The sequence below is a fragment of the Buteo buteo genome, chromosome 5 (genome assembly GCF_964188355.1).
Source record: "Buteo buteo chromosome 5, bButBut1.hap1.1, whole genome shotgun sequence".
NCBI lineage: Eukaryota > Metazoa > Chordata > Aves > Accipitriformes > Accipitridae > Buteo > Buteo buteo.
The window spans coordinates 19,588,924-19,608,233 of NC_134175.1; the positions used below are offsets into that span (position 1 = coordinate 19,588,924).

The 19,310-nt window shown below is 37.8% G+C and overlaps 1 protein-coding gene across 3 annotated transcripts in view; it reads left to right on the forward strand.

Moving 5' to 3' along the window:
• The window catches only part of MYO1B (myosin IB), a 113,324-nt gene that overhangs the window by 54,112 nt on the left and 39,902 nt on the right, over nucleotides 1-19,310 (forward strand). For all 3 annotated transcript variants that reach the window (XM_075028017.1, XM_075028018.1, XM_075028019.1), the window contains 8 exons: nucleotides 1,164-1,210; nucleotides 3,829-3,892; nucleotides 13,090-13,188; nucleotides 13,560-13,663; nucleotides 14,541-14,688; nucleotides 15,357-15,475; nucleotides 16,256-16,342; nucleotides 16,647-16,712. In XM_075028017.1, coding sequence (XP_074884118.1) covers nucleotides 1,164-1,210; nucleotides 3,829-3,892; nucleotides 13,090-13,188; nucleotides 13,560-13,663; nucleotides 14,541-14,688; nucleotides 15,357-15,475; nucleotides 16,256-16,342; nucleotides 16,647-16,712 — 734 coding nt within the window. The remainder of the gene's footprint in view (nucleotides 1-1,163; nucleotides 1,211-3,828; nucleotides 3,893-13,089; nucleotides 13,189-13,559; nucleotides 13,664-14,540; nucleotides 14,689-15,356; nucleotides 15,476-16,255; nucleotides 16,343-16,646; nucleotides 16,713-19,310) is intronic.

The window sequence follows — 19,310 nt, forward strand, 5'->3', positions numbered from 1 at the left end:
CTACTGTTCAGCATGTGTTTAAGAAAATGCAGCTCAGAGATTTGGTTGTTGAAAAGATGATTTATTGCAGGGCATAAAGATTTTAAAAACAATTCTTTCACTTATCCTTGGCCTTCAGGGGCAACAAACTTTTCCTTTTGGCTTCAGTTCTTTGATCAAGAATAAGTCTACTCATGCAAGTTTGTTGAAGCCTAAAAGCATGTATTTATTTCTGTCCAAAAAACATTGACTTTTGACTTGATCTTTGAAAATATATCTATGCTATATAAATAAATACTGGGATAAATAAAGTCTCCTATTGGCTTAGGAGTGCTATACTTAATAATGTAAGGGACACTCTTGTTTGACTTGACGTGCTTTGACGATGTGTGATGTTTAGAGTTTGAATTGTCATCCAGTCTGAGTTCTTATCCTGCCTATGTTCTAAGCTGGTGGCTGCCCATCTGAATGTAGCCCTGAGAAGGCCTTTCTTGGGGAGTTTTCATTGTCAGAAAACTTGAGCTCAAGAAATTAAAACCAAACTATTCAAAAAGCTAGTTTAGGTCAAGCTGAAGAGAGTGTGTTAAACTTTTGTTGTAAATCAGACTTATTTCAGCTGATTAATATTCAGCTTAAGCTACGATAAATGAGTTGGAATAGCGTAAATAAATCAGTTTCAAAGCATCGATTAAACTGTCCCATGCAAACAATTTTTAAGTGTCATTCTGTAATTTCCTCTGCTCTGGCCTCCATCTTTTACCATCTTCAGTTCTGGGAACCAAGATTCATTTCTTTCTCTGAATTGAAGAGAAAGAAGTATTTCCTACATTTAGAATTATTTGGGTAATAAAATTTTTAATTTGATTCCAACCCCAAGGATATATGCTCAATCCAGGTGTAGTTTTGTCTTGGAACCATTTCCCCTTGTATGTTTTTCTTCGACGTTTTTTAAACAAAGGAAGTGTTGAGATGAAACTTCTTTGGACTTCCATAGGTGTTTTCTCATTTGTGATCATGTCTGTCACACTCCGTCTATCTGCAGTGACTGATACCCATACAATGAACAGGGTATTGTTTCTCAGAAGTCTATGCTTCCCTTAAATATATATAGTCATAGGTATTTTAGCATTTACATATTTTTTCTGATAGATTTGGTTGTCATATTTATTTTTCTCTTTCTCCAGCTTTTGGAAATGCCAAAACTGTGAGGAATGACAACTCCTCTAGATTTGTAAGTATTTTCTTCAAGGCTGAATTTGAATTCCTTTTAGGGGAGCGTGTTACATTGTTACCTATTTCTGTTTTACCTTGCATCAGCCATCAAGGCATCTGTACAGAGGGAATGAGTAATTTGGAGAGAGAACTTTCCTGTAGTTGTCTGAGGACTGTGGTGTTTGGAGAAGGCAAACACCTTCAGCAGCAATCAATATTTCATTTTGTACATTTGAGCATGTTCTTCTTCCACAGTGTGTTAGTTGTGCATTATTAGCAGTCACCCCTCTTTTTAAAAGATGTTTCACCTCCGTGTCAGAAATCTTGTTGGTTTCTGATGTGAGCATAAAGTTCTATTGAGAACCAAAGTAGAGGCTAAAAGAAAAAAAAAATTAGGATGTGACAGTCTGTGACCGGATGAAAAATAATTACAGTGCAGCCGAATTATTCGGTTTTCTGGCACTGGTGGCTTTAGTGTCAGTGACCACGTGCCTAGCCACTGGTCTGCTTAGCAAGTCGACCTTTCTGCGTGATCTCATTTTTCATCCATATGTATACATTTTTTTGTTAAAATTGCTGCTTTAGGTTCTCATTTTCTTTCTATGATGTTTCAAACTGTGTTTACAACTTCAGTTTTAATATAAGCTTTTGTAATGTTACTTTTTTGCTTATATCCTTTATAATCAACTGGTTGAATTTGGGCTTTTTTAGCATGAAACTGAACGTGAAATTATAGGAATTGAGAATTGGAAAAAAAAAAAAAGTTGAAGCTAGAGTTGGGAGATTCTGAAGTGTGAATACTCATTAGAGTTTCTCCTGCTAAAATCAGAAGACTGAGTGCAACTTTGTAATTTGCTCACTTTTGTGTAGAAGAGTCATATTGTGAGATGTGTGAAGTAGACGACAGAAGACAAATTAATACACTGGGAAAATGGTGTGTTGCGAGTAAAAGGAAATGGATAAAAGCCTGGGATATTGTGACACTGGAGAGTGGCTTTTTTTCCAGATAGGAGACTTCTCTCCCCTTCCCTTCTGATTCTTGAGAGTTGATGATAGCGTTCTGCCTGGCTATGAATGTTCCTTCTGAGGCTGTCATTGCCCCTGCTTGTGAACAGAGCAAAGGGTCTTCATCACAAGGTCAGGGCCAAAATTTGAGGTGCTGTAGAAAATTCATTTGGATAGAAAGGGTAGAAAAAATGCAACTATCACAGATGACCTACTACAGAAAGGAGGAGGAGACGGTGAAGAGGAGAAGAGGTGCCATTTGCAAACAGAAGTCTTTCCAGGACAAAGTGCAACCAACTACTATTTTGCCTTTCAAGTCCTTGCTTATAAACACAAAGCTAAAAATACTTCTGGAAACATCCAGCTGGCCCAGTCCTTGGGAAATTAAAATTTAATTATCTGATTTAATTCTTTATCTCAGAAATTTGAATCAGCTCAGAATTAACTTCAAACAAGAAAGTACAAGTACTGTCCTGTCTAGTCTGCCTCAGCTGCCAGCAAGGAGAAGAATAGAGTTTAGAGTCAAGCCAATCTTGACAAAATACCCAGTAAATTAGAAAATATCTTTGAGGGAGTCAATGTAAAGTGCCTGGGTTTTATGTTCTGTAATTAAAATCAAAAGAGAAAGAAAGAAAGAAAACTCTTCTTAAGTGCAGTGAATAAGGAAGTATAAACACAAGACTTCTCTTTTCAATAGGTTGTTTTAGTCCTCTGTTAAGTAAGCACCAGAGGGTGGTGAGATCATTTCTGTGCGTGGCTTGTGGAATTTGGTTGAATTACTATCAGCAGTTTTTATCTTTCTAAACTTCCTTGCCAATGTGAGCTGTGCTGCTTTTGCCTTTTCTACACAGTATGGGTCTGTCCATTTTGTCGCTGTTAAACATAGCTGTTACTACATTAAACACTTGTCATATAAATTAAAATGATGCAAAGACCAGAGCAATCTTCTGTGATGTGAAAAAGTCAAACAGAAGTCAAGGAAACACACTGCACCAGTACAGCGAAAAATGAAATCACTTTTGCGGTGACAGTCTGTTAATTGTTGCCTCTGGTCTCCTGAGTTACAAGGGAAAGAGTTCAGTGGGAAAAATCCATCACTTTTACAAGGCAGGCACGTGCTTAGGGACAGACACCCCACGATTACTAATCGTTGCCAGCCAGTCCTTCAAGCCAAACTGAGCGGCCATCCTTCAGCTGCCTTGATTCATGCTCCGAGAAGATTTTACACTGAGAAAATAAGTCTGAGTGGAAGATAATTTCTTCCTGCCTTCCTCCGTTAATAAGTATGGTAATAGCTACATGGCCACAAGTATTGTTTGGTATTCTTGGTGTTCTGGTGAAAGTCTGTATAACGTACATTTTCTTCATATAACCTTAGAAACTGAGCAAATTACTGAGTTGCATTACAGATCCGATTAAAGCTATTCTCGTGAAAATCTCTGGCTGTGATAATGCAATTTTCTTAGAAACTTTAAATCATTTTCTGTTTTTCAAAATTTGATGGAGTGTTTTGGAGGAAGTTGCCAGATTGCTCTTTTAGCCTGTAAAAATGACCAACCAACTTCTTAAAAAATGTCTTGAGCAGTTTTTCTTAAGCAGAACTTATAGGCTTAAAATATGCTGCTTTCACAGGGAAAATACATGGATATTGAGTTTGATTTCAAGGGTGACCCACTTGGAGGAGTTATAAGCAACTGTGAGTATTACTCTTGGTATCAGCATATTAACAGCTGAAAATGTTTTGTTCAAAAAGGATGGTTAAATTATTGAAAAGATCAGCTGTGCTTGTCTAATCGAATCTCTTCCCATTATGTGATAAATTCTGCTTTTTAATTTTATTGTTGTTTTGGTGCTGAATAGCGTACCTTAGAGTAAGTGAAAACAGACTTGAAGTAATCATGAATAATGAATGTACTGTATTGTTCCAAAGGTACTGAGTAATGTGTGTGGGTTTGTATATTGTCTCTGACGCTGGTAGCAGATGGATAAGGGTATCTGAGGCTCTTTTTATACTTGAATCCCTGGAATCTGTTGTGTTACTTTATTTAATGGGTCATGTATTTATGGTAGACAATGTCTGAGATACGCTGTTTTGTAATTCGTAAGAGTGATACAAAGTATGCTGGAGATCACCATGAGATGAGTATGTTTATTTGGAATCAAAGCGTTCTGTACTAATTTTAACACATCTCATAGTATACAAGAAGCTTATCATGAACTGTTGAGTTCAGGGAGGCAAAGGTGGCCTCAGAGGTTGTTACTTGACATGAGGATGCTGCTATGAAATCTATAGCAATTCAAAAATTTTCAACAGCTCTGTGTTGGGAAGAAAGAGGCTGGGAAGTCAATGCTAGCCCAGGATGCTTTGACTTGCTTTCCTTTTGAGAGCTTAAATGCAGCTTTTAAAAGAAATTGCTCTTCTGTGCTATATAAAGCTATGTTTGTTTGTTTTTCTTATTTTTAAAAAGGGATGGAGAGTGCAGTGAGTGACTATACTAGGTGTCACTGACCTAGCCTTGACCTCTCTTCCCACTCAGTCAAATTCATCGCTGTTTCTAAAGACTGACTTTTGACTCCATTGGCATTTTACTGGTGGTGAAATAATGAGAATCATCCAGGGTGAACTGTACTCTTCATCTATAATATAAACATTTTAAAACATTTTGAAGAATTTTATACATGAATACAAGTTTTGGGTTTTTTTTATAGGGCAAACATTTTTTCTGGACCAGGTCACCTTTTGGAACTGTGCCTGAAAGAGCATGATTTTTGTTACAGTAGATCTTGAAACTCAAAGCAGTCACTGTTTAAGTGTTTACGGCTATCTGTTAACTTTGACAATTGGCAGTCAAGAAATTAGAGGCCAAACATACTCAGTATAATCATCAATAATTAAATGTGAACAAAAAGGTTCTAGCAGGCTAGCTGTGTTGTTTGTTTCTTTTTATTTTACATTCAAGATAGATACATAAAAATGAACCCTCCTTTGTAGAGTGGACGTTCAACAGTTTGTCTTTGAAAGTACTGTGCTGAGTCACCTAATTAAAATACTATGTCATATCTAAAGGCGATCCAAATAGTTACTCTCTAGTTTATCTGCCTTATAAATCTTTGCATGTTGTAATTATAACATGTAATTATGATGATGTGATGACATATGCAATCAAGGGCAGCATATATTTAGATCTTCCTAAAAGATGCCTATTTTAGGCATTCTCCCTGTCTTCTCACATTTAATAAATATCTAATAGCAAGAAGGTGATTTTAAGTTTAAAAAGAAAGACCTTACGTGTAAGCCCTGTTGTGGAAAAGATGTTGTTTAACTATGAAACGCCCTGTACTTGACAGGGTATGTCACAGGTAAACATTGAGTTCCTGTAGCTGCGTGTTAATATATCTCATCTTTGATTTAATGTTTGCAAAATTTGATAGTCCATCCATCTCTCTTTAAAAGAGAGTTTGAATTCTGTATAGTTTTAAAGCAAGTTTGTTGTCCTGCCTCAGATCTTTTCTATACATCTGCAGCACTGCATTGCAATGGAAATATTTCTGTTGTGAGGTATCACCGTTCTGAAGATATCGGGGGCTTAAATTCTTTTACACCACTTAAAATTTATGCTGGTTTTAGTAAAATTTAGGATTTGTCATTTAATTCATCAAGTATGAGGTCAAGTAGTGCTGAAGTTTCCTACCCTTAAAAGGGAAAGTATGATTAGTTTGTTCATAAATATTCTTTGCTTTCTGACCATCTGTTGGTTTGGTGTTAATATGATGTGAGGATGATATCATAATATTTTGATTAAACTTTAATAGTTGTATCTGACGAGCTTGTTTTCCAAACATCGATGAAGTTAGTGGGCTTTTTGGACCACAGCCTATGGCACCAAGCTGGATTTCGTACTGTGAGTGGCTAGGAGCAGACACAGTGAACTTCTAGTTTACTTTGGTGGCAAGAAGGGTAATGAAGATAAGCTACTAATTTTATCAGACTGGTGAAGATAAGCAGAGACCCATTAAGCTAAAATGTCGTCTTTGAAATGGTCTGGCTTGTCCTACTCTGAAATGCTATGAAGCTCTGTGAAAGGCTAGTCAATCTGCCCATGACCCTTCAGGCAGGGACTCACGCTATTGTGACCTTCCCTTGGGCCATTCTCCTGATGCCCTTCAATGAGCTCTTACTTCTTAATGATAGGGGTTAACCTACAAGTGAACCTTTCATGGGGTGGAGCTAGAGGGTAAAATTATCATGACAATGCATACTGCATGTCTGTCCTGTCCAGTTTGCAGCGAATGGAAATGTCCATTGGCTTTAGCAGGAACTGATCAGTCTGAAATGTTTAACATGCCTTAAATGGAAGGGTAAATCTTTTGAGTAAAATTAGAATGGGAATAATAAAATGGAAGGGATTGCAATGGTAGGGGTTTGTAACACCTATTAAGTCAGAACTGATATGTTCCCAAACTGAGGATGATTTTATGTTTGAACATAAAATATGTATAGACTCATTACATGTACATTACATGGCTGCTCAGAGCTTCCAGTTGCACTGATTTCTAAGGCATTTGACCTATTGCTATATCATGGCCTACAGTCATAAGAAGAAACTGAGAGAGGAAAATTTGAGATGAATGTGATTTATGCAAACTTTAAGTATATTACTTCAGTCAGGAATTTTATCCTCTTAGACTACAAAAGAAAAATGATTTCAGGTAGTGTGTGTTGTACTTGTTTGATCCTACGTTGGCAGCAGCTGAGGCATGGGGGTGAGCAGGAGGATGAAGAAGGCCGAGTAAGCTGAGGTATGTAGGAAGCCTGAGTCATTCAAGTCCTCCCTTTTTGTTGGTTTTCTGTGAAGGTCCCAGCTTGTTTTCCTAATGGATGGGAGATGCTGGAATCTCTGTAAGGTGAGGTGCACAGTCCTGGTGCTAGCTAGCCGCCAGCCCATCCATTCACGGGCTGATCTGTTTTGTTTGCGTGGGGTTAGGAAGCCCAAGTTACTCTTGTGGGCGTTCCTGAACACTAAACCTTTGCTGTATTGTCACCTGTGACTGTAGACATCCCGCCACTCTTTTGTAACAAATACCAGTCCCCACTTGAAGGTGTGCTGCCGCTTTAAAATGTGTTTACAAACAGATAAATTGCATTTACATTTTCTCACTGAATTGAGTATGAAGTGTATCTGCTTTTTCTGTCCTCTTGTGGGGTGTTTACGGTTGCTGCTGTTGCAGTGAACGGTCTTGTCAGTGCTTATGCGCTCAGAGTTTTTTTTCCAGAGCACTTGTGAAAAAAGGCATTTGGAGTGTTGGGTAATTAACTTGCTTTCACCTGGGTGTAATATTGTGGAAATAAGTTATGGAAGCCATCGATACTAGTCTTAGTTTTCCATTTATTATAACTACTGTGTTAGTGGGGATGAGAGCAAGAGAAAGGAGAATAGTAGTTTGTTTTTCACCTGTAATTACAGTATAATATGTATTTTATGTAAAAATGGGTATGTTTGTTTTTGAAGTAATAGGTGCTAATTGCTGTAGTTTGTACAGCTCTAAAATACGACACTCTGTCCGCAGATGCTGCGTCTGTTGTGTACTCAAGGCAATGTTTGTATGCACACGTGGTTCATTAGTTTTGTGACTGGTTTTGTGTATGCTAAATTTTATGGTTGAAATGGTTTTGCATAGTACAGTCCAAAATGATTCACACTTGCAGTTGTTTAGACCTTTTGAAAAGTAGCGTTCTTACAATATCTTTCCCAGAATATTTGTAAGTCTTAAATTTTCACATTTCACCTGGAATTTCCTGCTGAAAGATACCTAGCTTTTAGCATTACATAAGCTTTCCTAGTCTGCCTAAGCCCTTCAGTGATTTAATGATTAACTAGAAGACAATAGTGTTGCAGGTGAAGTACAGTATATGTAATGCCTGCTTTTGAAAAGCTATTTTTAACCAACCCAGTGTACTTAAATTCCAAATAACAAGTGATTAAGAAAGGGCCCTGTTTTGCCATCTTTTCCAACAACAACATGAAAGAAGCCTATGGTGTTTATCTAAAGCAACAACTTTAAGTTAGCAAAGTGATAGTGATAACTTTACAACTTGTTCTTCTTTACAACTTGTTTGTTCATTTTAAAGGACAAAAATAATTACCCACTTGCTGAGAAATCAACAACTCAAGCTGTTGATTTTAGTTACGTGATTGCTGTTAGTAAGCTCCTTATCTTAGGGAAATATTACAGAAATTTTACAATTAGACATTATGGAAAGAGATACTTATGGATTTTTTTATTATTATTTTTTTTTTAATCTCAACTTGTTCCAACAGCTCCCTTGGTGTTCCTGTTAACACAGTTGCCACCGTTAAGGCAATTGCCTTGCCTAAATTATGAAGCGGTTAAAAAAAAAAACAACAAAACCAACAACAACAAAACAAACAATACTAAATATTTTGACTAGCTCATTTTTCAACATCATTTATCACTTGGATAATCAGGATTTAACACTCTTAAAATTGTGCAATCACTGTATTTTCACTGCACATACTGCCCAGATAGTAGTTTTTGTTTGATACAATTATGGATAATTTCATTCAAGAGAACATTATTATAAACTTGGTGGGAATAATGGGAAAAAGTTCCTGAGGAACTGCTACTGTATTTTCTTTTTCATCAGTGACTTTTTTTTTTGTGACAACTGAAGAATCAAGGTAGAAAAAACAAAAAACATAATTTAACATAACGTGGCTGTAGAGATAAGCTTCTGTGACTAGAAAATGTTCTGTAACTTTGGTCGAATAGCTAAAAAGGTCCTTGGTCATGGCCAGCTGAAGAGGCTATATGCTAAAATAAACTTTTCCTGGATTATTCAGAATGTACCAAGGTAGTGTCATTTTTTATTTTTTTTTAGTGTTTACTTATTCCTTTCCTGAATGTTGATTCAATTTCTAGTATATTTAGAGAAATACAAATATCCTAAATTTTTCTGCATCGGTCAAGTTCTTGGGTCAAGTAACCAAAAAGAAGTCATGTAAATTTGTACATTCGAGTTTGCAGAAGTATTCAGCATCAATTTTATTTTCTTTTCCTCCTTTTGAGTTCAGTCGAATGGTTTAGCAGGATGCTTACAGAGATCTCTTGCATTTAAACCAGTGTTATCTAGGAATAACAAATAATCTTCAGAACCTGAGGAATGTAGCTGGATTTTGAGTCATCTGAATTGATGGGTATTCAGACAATATGATTTAAGAAGTGTTTCCCGGGGGACCTTTCCGAAGCCATTTAATTTTTACAGTTGCTTTGATACATGCAACGTTAAATGTTCAAGCAGAAGCATTGTTAGATAACGCAGAAAAAATACCTAAGCCATAAATACACCATGTGTGGTTCTGTATGTTCTCTCTAGATAATTCTGTATAGTCCCTATACATAATTTACATAGACTGTGTAACAAAATGTAATATGTATAGAGTTTTGGGGTTTTTGCTTGTGTGGGTTTTCATATAGATAAGCACCATCTGCCCACACATGTCACTGTAAACAGTATTACCAAGTGGATGCATGCAGAAATCTAATGCGCATCTTTGCATCTTCTCTTTTGACTGTTTGATCCACAGAATTTGTAATCAGGTGAGAGTTAACAGAGAAGTTACTGGTTGTGCAGTAGTTGCTTTACGGAAAATGTGTTTGGTTGATTTATTAAAATGCTAATTAGGGCAAACAAAGGGATGAAGTTTTCTTAAGAATAGGGCAGGTGGTCTGGATCTTTTTCTACCAGCCTGCTTTCAGTCTGCATGTGAACAAAAAGAAAAGGACAAAAACCAGAGAATGAATACAGCTTTAAAAAGAGTTGGTAGCAGCTGCTTTGTTAAGGTAAATACCTGATTTTCTGTCAGAAACTGCTTTCTGGAGCTTTTTTCCTCAATTACGAAGGCTGGCAGAATATTCCATATTGGGACTTTGGAAAGCTGAATGTTAACTAGTTAACCTTGTTGCTTCTAAAAATATATAAATAAGATAATCTGTGGTGAAAAGTCCAAAACGGTTATCCTTCTAACATAACTAATTTGACATATGTTCAAGAAACTGTTTGTTAAATCTGCTGAAGGCATGCATGTAATTAGAAGAAGGCTTACATGTAATATTTTGCCAGGATATGTAGCTGAGGTTTTATGACAGTATTTGAGTAAATTTATATGTAGAATATTTTTAAACACAAATAAGCCAAACCGCATTGCTTCAATATCCTTTGAAAATACAGCTGTTTCCTGAAGTGTGTTTAGCCACTGCGGGAGCTGAAGTTGTTTATTTCTTTGAGATTAAATTTGGCTGTGATCCGTTCCAGCACTTCACTGGAGAACCTTCACAGCCAGCGTGACTCTGAACTGCCTGGCGCTCACCTTGCCTTTCTCGGCCCAAGTATTAACACTCGGATGGTGGACCAGCCTCTCCCTTTCAGTTACGAATTAAAAACTAGAGAGGATCAGGTATCCAATAGTTAGGCTAACTAACTAGGATGACTCCTGAGTTTGAACCACAGCTCAAGGAGGGGAGCCCCAAGCTTAGGTGAAGTCAGAAGTAGAGAGGTTGCACGCTAGGCTGCTGCTCCTGATCTGTGCCTTTCTGACATAGCGTCAGTCATCAGATGCTAGTCATCTGTGTTTAAGGGGAAAAAAAAAAAACCCACAATAAAATGGGAAAAGTGGAAATCTGTAACCTGCCCATCTGATGTAAAGATGAGCTGCTGGCAATAAGTGACAGCCACTTGTCTGGGTGTATCCTGTGTATGCTTTGTCATCGGGATGTGCAAAACTTCCAGGTGCTGAAACAGGGCCTCCTTTGGAAGGAAAAAGACTGTAGGTTTATTGAGTTATAAAAATACAAATGTCTATTCAAACAAGGCCAAAGTTATGACGTGGTCACACAGCGCATTAGACGAGGTGAAGAGGTATTCGTACAGTCAGGTGCTGTGGTCGTTGGGAACTCTCTTCACTGTCACCTGCTGCGCTGGTTACAGTTCTACTCTCAGGCAATTGCATGTTTATAGAATCACATACTTCAGCTGGTCTCTAAAATGCCTGAAACTTGTCCTACGACGAACCAATCAGAAGATTAATAATACTGCCTGAATTTTGTCATTGTTGTCACTGGTTAATTATTAGAGCAGAAATTAATTTTTGAATCTGTCTTGCTGTAGTTTTTTTGGAGGGCCTCCTAAGGCTTGTATATTTTGTGGGTTGAAGTTTGGTCTTTGGTTCCTGTTCCACAGGAAGGGGTGTCAGCTTAGGTAATTACAGGGGGCAACACGGGCACAAGGCGCTGCCTGTAGCTAGCGAGAAGGCGAACACGCTCCGTCGCACTCCTCTGCTCATGGAGCGAACGCCCGGGCAGACGCTCCCTCTCGGGCTAAGCCCTGGTGTGCCAGAAAGCCGGTGCAGCCCGGGGGCCGCAGCCCGGCACAGAGGCGCCCGCTTCCCAGCTGCGGCTCCGTGGCGGGGCTGGAGCGGGGCTGGCAGCACAAAGGTGGCTGCGGCGAACGCTGCCTCTAACTTTCCAGATTGTAAGACTAAACAGCCCCAACTGCAGCAGAAATGGAAATCTGAGGCAAGGTATAGTAGAATACATGTTGGATATTTTAGTAGCCAGGCAGGGGAACTGGTAAGCAACCCCTCGTGTCCTTAAATGAGTTGGTGTTCCCTGTGTTTTACCTTTGTGAAACCTCATCTCAGCTTTGTGGCAGCTCTTCTGAGGAGTGACATCCAAGCTGTGGCAATTTCCATTTTGGGGCTTTCTTTTTACCCGGGCACAGCTTAGAGGGAACTTGACCCCAATCGGAGAGCGCTGTGGTGGGTATGTTGTGGTAGGTGCATGGGGCAACTCCTTTGCTGTGTACTTGGAGTGAGGACCTGAATGTCTTTGTCTTCATGTCACTGAATACCTATGTAGCTTAAGAGAAACTGTATACTAGGAACTGTGGGTTTGCTATCTGGAAAAATGGTGTGGAGCCCTCATGCGCCAGTGAGAAAAGAAGGAAAAACGTTGCGGGTTTTTGTACAAAAACAGCGAGTTACACCGATACCTGCCTAGAGGTTGTCTTACTGCATCCTTCTCCCAGCGCACTGGGGACCACAGCCTTTCAGTGCAGTACAGGCTGAACAACCTTTGTATTGTCACCTCCGTGACAAATATGATGTAGTCTAAAGTGTTTGCAATGTGTTACAAGTCAGTCCACTTCTGCTGTCTGCCTGGATTCCTACCTTTATTGGTAAGGCTTAGAAATGTGTCCATTACTAACGGCAGTGGGTGAAGCAATCTTCTTGTCAAGCTACTCAATCAGTGCAGTGATGCATTTCAAAGTGCTGCTTTTCCATTTCACTTTAAGTGTCTTATAATGGAGCTTCTGTCAGTCCCATTGGGAATTATTTCATGGTCTGATGCACCTGAGGATCACAAAGTGCTACATGATTATTCAGTTTAAATTCTTTCTTTATTTGGCTTCCCCCTTTCATTTACCCATCTTTCATGAGCTTAGCCTGTTAACATTTCAGTTCTTTTCAAACCTTCACCCATACAATCATTCTCAGCAGACCTTAATTTTGTGTTGGTACTGTAGATCGGTTGACATCTTTTGAGCATGTTGCCTCCCTGACCTGAGTTTTCTTTGCAGCTCATAGACTGCAGCATTTAGAAGTGTACGGGGCTTACAGCTTGCTCAAACTTACTTGAGAAATATGTACTAATGTGATACACTGTGATAAGGTTTGTGCCTACCATTTATCACCTTCTAAATTGCTGCTGCTGATAGAAAGCCATGAAGTAGAAAACAGTGGGGGGATTATGTTCATATTAAAGGGTTTTGCTCCAACAATCTTTCCCTGACCTGTGAGATTTTGTTTGTTTTAGATCTGCTAGAGAAGTCTCGTGTTGTTAAGCAGCCAAGAGGTGAAAGAAACTTTCACATTTTCTATCAGATACTGTCTGGTGCATCAGAAGACTTCCTCTGTAAGTGTTGCCCTTGTGCCATTTTCAGATAAGAGTTGTCTTTATATTTAATGTGCTGTTCCACACACATCATCTTTTGTGGGAAATGTGATATTGATTCATTTTTCAAATTATTGGTGATAGTGGCAATAGTAATACCTGAAGTAAATATATGGTTTGGTATTACCCAGATATCTGAGTCAGAATTGGCTTTGCAATGTATTATAAACAAAGAAGAAAGCCTATTCTTATTCAGAAGGCTTGTAATTAAAAGATCCTTGAAGAAAACTTAATCCTACTAATAACAACAGTTCTTGACAATACTGGTTCTGGGATAAAAGAGCTACTAACAAGAATGCTGTTACTAATGATATTTTTATTTGGTTTATTAGGCAAACTCAAACTGGAGCAGGACTTCAGCAGATACAACTATCTGGGCCTTGATTCTGCCAAAGTGAATGGAGTGGATGATGCTGCAAACTTCAGAACAGTTAGGGTAAGAAGTAACAGAGGTTGGCTGTAAACCTGAAAGGGCTCAACACTAATGCAGAGTTCTTGTGCCCTCGGTCTGGCTGTTCTCTCTGGGCTGGGCTGGGAGGGCCATCTTTTCTGAGTGCTAGCACTCTTCATGCAAGGGTATAGTGTGTTTGCACAGGGAAGCTTATCTACAACTAGAAAATACAAAGAACCAAGTTTCTGGAGTATTCTAGTAGGGATACAAAAAAGATTAAAAAAAAAAAAAAAGAAGAAAAAAAAGGAAGGAAAAAAAGAAAGCCCAGACCCTTTGATCAGATCATGGGAAAGGTTATATTGGGTAGTTGTTTATGATGGCAGTGACTGGGCTTCATGAACCAGGTGATGCTGATCAAGTCGAAAGAAAAACAGGGCTAGGATGGCTCTCAAGATGATTTATCGTGATGTTTTTGCTTGATTGTACTCAGGGACAAGAAGAATACAGGACCCTGTTACCCAGTGTATGCAAATTTAGATTCTAAAAGTTACTGGCTTTTAGAGCAACAAAGTGGACTGAGAAGACAGCAGTACCTGTTCATTTGACTGTGAAAAATTGGGTTGAGTTATAAACTAAATTAAGTGGCTAAAAAAATCATACTGCATTTTAGAAACCCATAAACTGAATGAATCCTAGAAGTGGACTGGACTGACATGCCAGGTTGATTACCAGAGCTTCTTTAACCTGTCTTTCATATTAAAAAACTTACAAGCGTAGTAATTATATCATGTTCTTTTTGTAGCAAAATTGTTCACAAAACATTTTGAATTTATGCTAATACAGATAAATGGTGAAGTTTGCAGGTATGATCTGTTTAAATGTAGATTCTTTTATCTCATAATTTTATCTGTCCCCTTTCCAGAATGCAATGCAGATTGTTGGTTTTATGGATCACGAAACACAGTCTGTTTTTGAAGTGGTGGCAGCTGTTCTGAAATTGGGAAATATTGAATTTAAGCCTGAATCTCGCGTGAATGGCCTAGATGAAAGTAAAATCAAAGATAAAAACGGTAAGATGAGACTAGTGGTGGGATGAAAAACACTAATTTGTCTGAAGTCATTATTAATTTTGTAGTTTCTGTAGACATGCAATATCCTTACAGATTAATTAAATTAGATTGTTTCCAAAACTCACCCGCAGGCAAATGAGTTGAATTCTGTGCAATTTCATTCGCTCTGTTTGAAATTCCAAAAATGATTATTTTCTTTTTTTCCACTTTATTAACACTTTCTTCTGAAATGTTAAATGGTGCTATGCATTTCTGTAACTGCTTATTCTGCAGCGGAGGCTTTTTGTTCTTTTGTAGTAGGGTATCTCTGCCTGTAATGTCAGATGCATTTGGTTATGTTTGATACATTTTGAAAGTTTATTTATTTTCATTAGAAAGTTTTTCATCATGAAAAGTAGTCTGTGATAAATGGAAGAAAAGTTTCTTCACAAAAATAACCAGATAGAAAGTGCTTTCAGAACGAGTAACTCTGTTTCCTCATGCTGTGTGCGTATTTTTAAAAACTTTGCTTGGCAGGGTAGGGAGGAGAGAGTGTGGATGGGGGGCACTTCTGTTGAAGAAAACCTGTTTGAGGAAAATACTGAACTACTTAAGCTGATAGTTTTGAGGAGGAAAAAGCAATTATGTGAAAGGAGTCATTATATTTACGCCCTCCTTTTTTATGCTAGAACTCAAGGAAATCTGCGAGTTGACGGGTATAGACCAGTCTGTATTGGAAAGAGCTTTCAGCTTCCGGACGGTTGAAGCCAAGCAAGAGAAAGTTTCAACAACACTAAATGTGGCTCAGGTAAAAAGAGGTCCTGATTTTAAAGGAAAGAACCATTTTAAATGGCAATTTATTCTACACGACTAAACCATAACTGCCCAAATAAAAACTACAACTAATAGGCTGTACTGAATAAAACATCACTAGCATAAGTGTGTTTTTTCTTCAGCAGTTTCTAAGTGTTCAAATATACTGGATGTTTTGTTTTTGTGTGTAAATTACCTCAAAAAGATGAGGCATAGGAAAATGTCGCAGAGAATGAAAAAATGAAACAGTTCTGCACAAAACGCATGCATGTTGAAAGTATTGTGGCAGACTGTTTTTGTTTAGAGCAACTGGTGTGATTTCATGTGAGTTGTACGCCCCAGGCTGCTGAAAAACTTTTGCTGCCAGTGTGAATTTATCTTTCTGTAGTGCTGCAGAGCCAGTGTCTCATCAGCTCAGGCTAGCAGGGATGTTGTTTCCCTAACCGTAGCTGCTCAAGTCCCTTTGCTTAGGATTAGGATGGGGGGGTGAGTCTTCAGAGGATATCCACATGAGCAGGGAGGGAGACGAAGTGCCCTGATTGTAGCTGCTGTTCCAGCCAGCCTGCAGCCGGGAAGGCAGAGGAGCGCACCAGCGAGCTGCCAATGCTGCCAAAGTGTCCGCGCACCCCTGGGCTGCCTCTGATGCCTGCTTAGGCAGAGGCACTGCTGCCTGAGCCGTTCTCACTCTGTTCATAGCACCTTTAAGATATGCCAATAACATAAAGCTTGGGATTAGCCCAGCATTTGTAACCTTCTTCTTCTTTCTTCTGTTTAGGCTTATTACGCCCGTGATGCTCTGGCTAAGAATTTATACAGCCGACTGTTCTCTTGGCTTGTTACCAGAATCAATGAGAGCATTAAGGTATTGTTGTTTTGTGCCTGTAAAAAAATCAATAGAAATCCTTTAAATTAAAGTGGACTGTATTTGCCAATTTCAGGTTTTCCTGGTTGTACAGTGTTACAGTACAGGTGAATAACTATATCACAGCTCAACAAATTGCTGTCTGCTCTGTTTTTAAGCTTATGAAAATAGTCAGTGTGTTTTGGGAAACCATACTTAACATTTTAGTTTACAAAATTTAACAGCCTCCTTATGAGACACATTAGTTTTCTTCATTCCCAAGTATAAAATATACAGATGACTGTATGTTTAATTTTTTTTTAAGGCACAAACAAAAGTGAGAAAGAAGGTGATGGGGGTGCTGGACATCTATGGCTTTGAAATTTTTGAGGTAAGACCTTTATAATGGTAAACATTTAATGTGAGAGCTGTTATTAAAGCTTAATAGAGTAGTTCATGAATTTGTAATCGGAATACATGTAATTTCAATCGTGTCATTCCTGACAAAAAAACTACTAGAGAAGTAAGCCAAAGAGAGATGTCTTAGCATGTCTGGCAATTGAAACAAAAATTTATGAAAGCCAACTTCTGTTTTTACGCCATAGGTAAAAAAATATTTATGATGCATAAACTAAATATATTTCGTTGTGATGTGCATTCTGAGCATAAGAGAAACTCTAGCAGTGTCATTTCCGCCCTGAGGCGTTTTGCGGATTTCTTTGAACAAGCTTTGTGTCCTTTAAAAAACACAACAAAAACTATACTTTTTTTTTTCCTGTCAAAATTAAACAAAGAATGATATTCCACTTTGTGTCAATTCACTTAGATAAATATTCTGTACCGATTCCTAGCTAATGATCTGTGGCTCACTGCTGTTTGTTTATGATAGTATTTTTAGACCGGTGGTATTTTGAAAGAAAAACAATCAATGAGGAGTTTTTAATTGGGTTGGAGAACACCAGGAAGAGGGAGTTTTCATAAATCTTATTCTGACAGTTTATTTTAAGAGATTTATAGATCTTGCTTGGAATCTATATAGTGTTTAAACTAGAAACTCAACTGGGGAGAAAAATCAGTAGAAAACATGCAATCCGTACTCACTTCCCTACATCCTTCTTGAGAATCCAGGGACTGTGTTTAAACTGTGTAGAAGATAGGAATAATCCAGAAAAGAGTAATTATACATGGGAGGGTGGTGTAAGTTTTATTTCAGAAGCATGACATCAAAGTATGTGCAAATCAAAATACCTCTATGAAGAGGAAAAACAAAGCTGATACTTGCTTCAAGGGTTTACTAAGCTAGGTTGTATTGTTTGCATTAAACATAAGAGCATATTTATGAAAATATATTGCAAGCGGTCAGGTGGCTGAATGGAGATCTGGGTGCCAGATCTCTTTGGAGCTGGTCCTTGGCATACCTTTAGAAAGCTGGACACTGGAATGGTACTGCTGGCATCTTCAGGCAGGACTCTTGTTTTCACTAGCTCTTTCTTTTATGTTTAATTAAGGATAAACACGTAGGGTGAGGTGGGAGACAGAAGCTTGCACTAACACACAAGCCAACTGAGTAATTATTTGTGGGATGGTGTTCCAGAGACAAGGTTGCTTCTTGCATGTAATTTTCTTTTTTTTTGTAGGAGTTCCAACATCTTAGAAGGTCCTAATAAGTAGTTGAGTACAGGAGATGTAGTTTTGCAGAAGAAAAAATGAAAAAACAAGGCTATTTTCACTTACCTTTTATAGTGAATTACAGTGTAGCTTTCCCAGTTCATACGAATTCAAACGTTTTAAAATAATATAGGTAGTTATTGTTCACTTCTTTAAATGCTGAGTATCGATTCTACTGGAAAAGGTGGGAAAGGTTTGCCTTGTGACTTGAGGATCAAATTCATCAGTACGTTCATACAAGACGTGACTCTTCCTTTCATGATCTAAGACCTGTGGTGAGAGCACTAGCCAAACAGCTTGGTTCAGCATCACAGAAATAATGGAATTATTTCTAAACACTCAGAATTGGAGTCAGGTAGTATGCCAGAAACATACATGGCTTGTACTATACCATATTCTAATTTAAAGATGTTTGAAAAAGAAACTTAATTGGTTTAGGTTTCTAGAGGTAACTAGTACAGTTACTGGTATTGGGACTACATGGCAATACTGCAGTTCAAAGGGTGAATGACAGAAAAAGAATCCATTAGAAGATCCTGAATCAGCTGTATTTCCAGTACCGCCCACTTAGCCATCCCTCTGTTTCCAGTCAGGTTAATTTTGTAATCAGAAACTGCTGACTTATTCTCAATTGAATCAAAAGTGAAGATATTCTTTCAAGGCAAAACAAAATTAATTTTCTATGCAGCTCTAGTTGGAACAAAAGATGATATTATGTCATAATCCTTAAATTGAGTAAAATAATTCTGTAATGAGCACTGTATAGGCAAAGCATAACTTGTCTTGTGGTTGCTTGAATGAATGTCATATAGTAAGGTCGAGGAGGATGCCTACCAAATATTTTTATGTTGAGTTTTGTAACAAATGATCGAATCTCACAAAAGTTATTAAAGATTTTGAGAAAATGCTTACAAAAACCAATTATTGTTGAGAATTTAAGTAACCGCAGAAAATACCTTGTTTAAAGTTAATGATATTAAAACAATCAATAAAAGAATGGAATTTTAACACTGTACACTACTGTAACTCAAGGAAAATTCAATAATGTCATAAGATTTATAGCATAAAAAGTATAGTGGAATTTGGAGTGTTTTGCCATGTGGTACATTTGTAAACACGATGGCTAAACATTTGAAACATTAGCTGAGCTGTAGCTAATGGCAGTAACTATATCCATTGAATTATAAATTACTTAAAACCTCTGACTAAAAATGTGCAGTTCCATTCTGAACCTAATTCTTAAGTCAGATTTTGATTTTCATGTCTGTTCTTGAAGGTTGGAACTAACATCATCTCTACAAAGAATGTTTTTTGGCAAAAA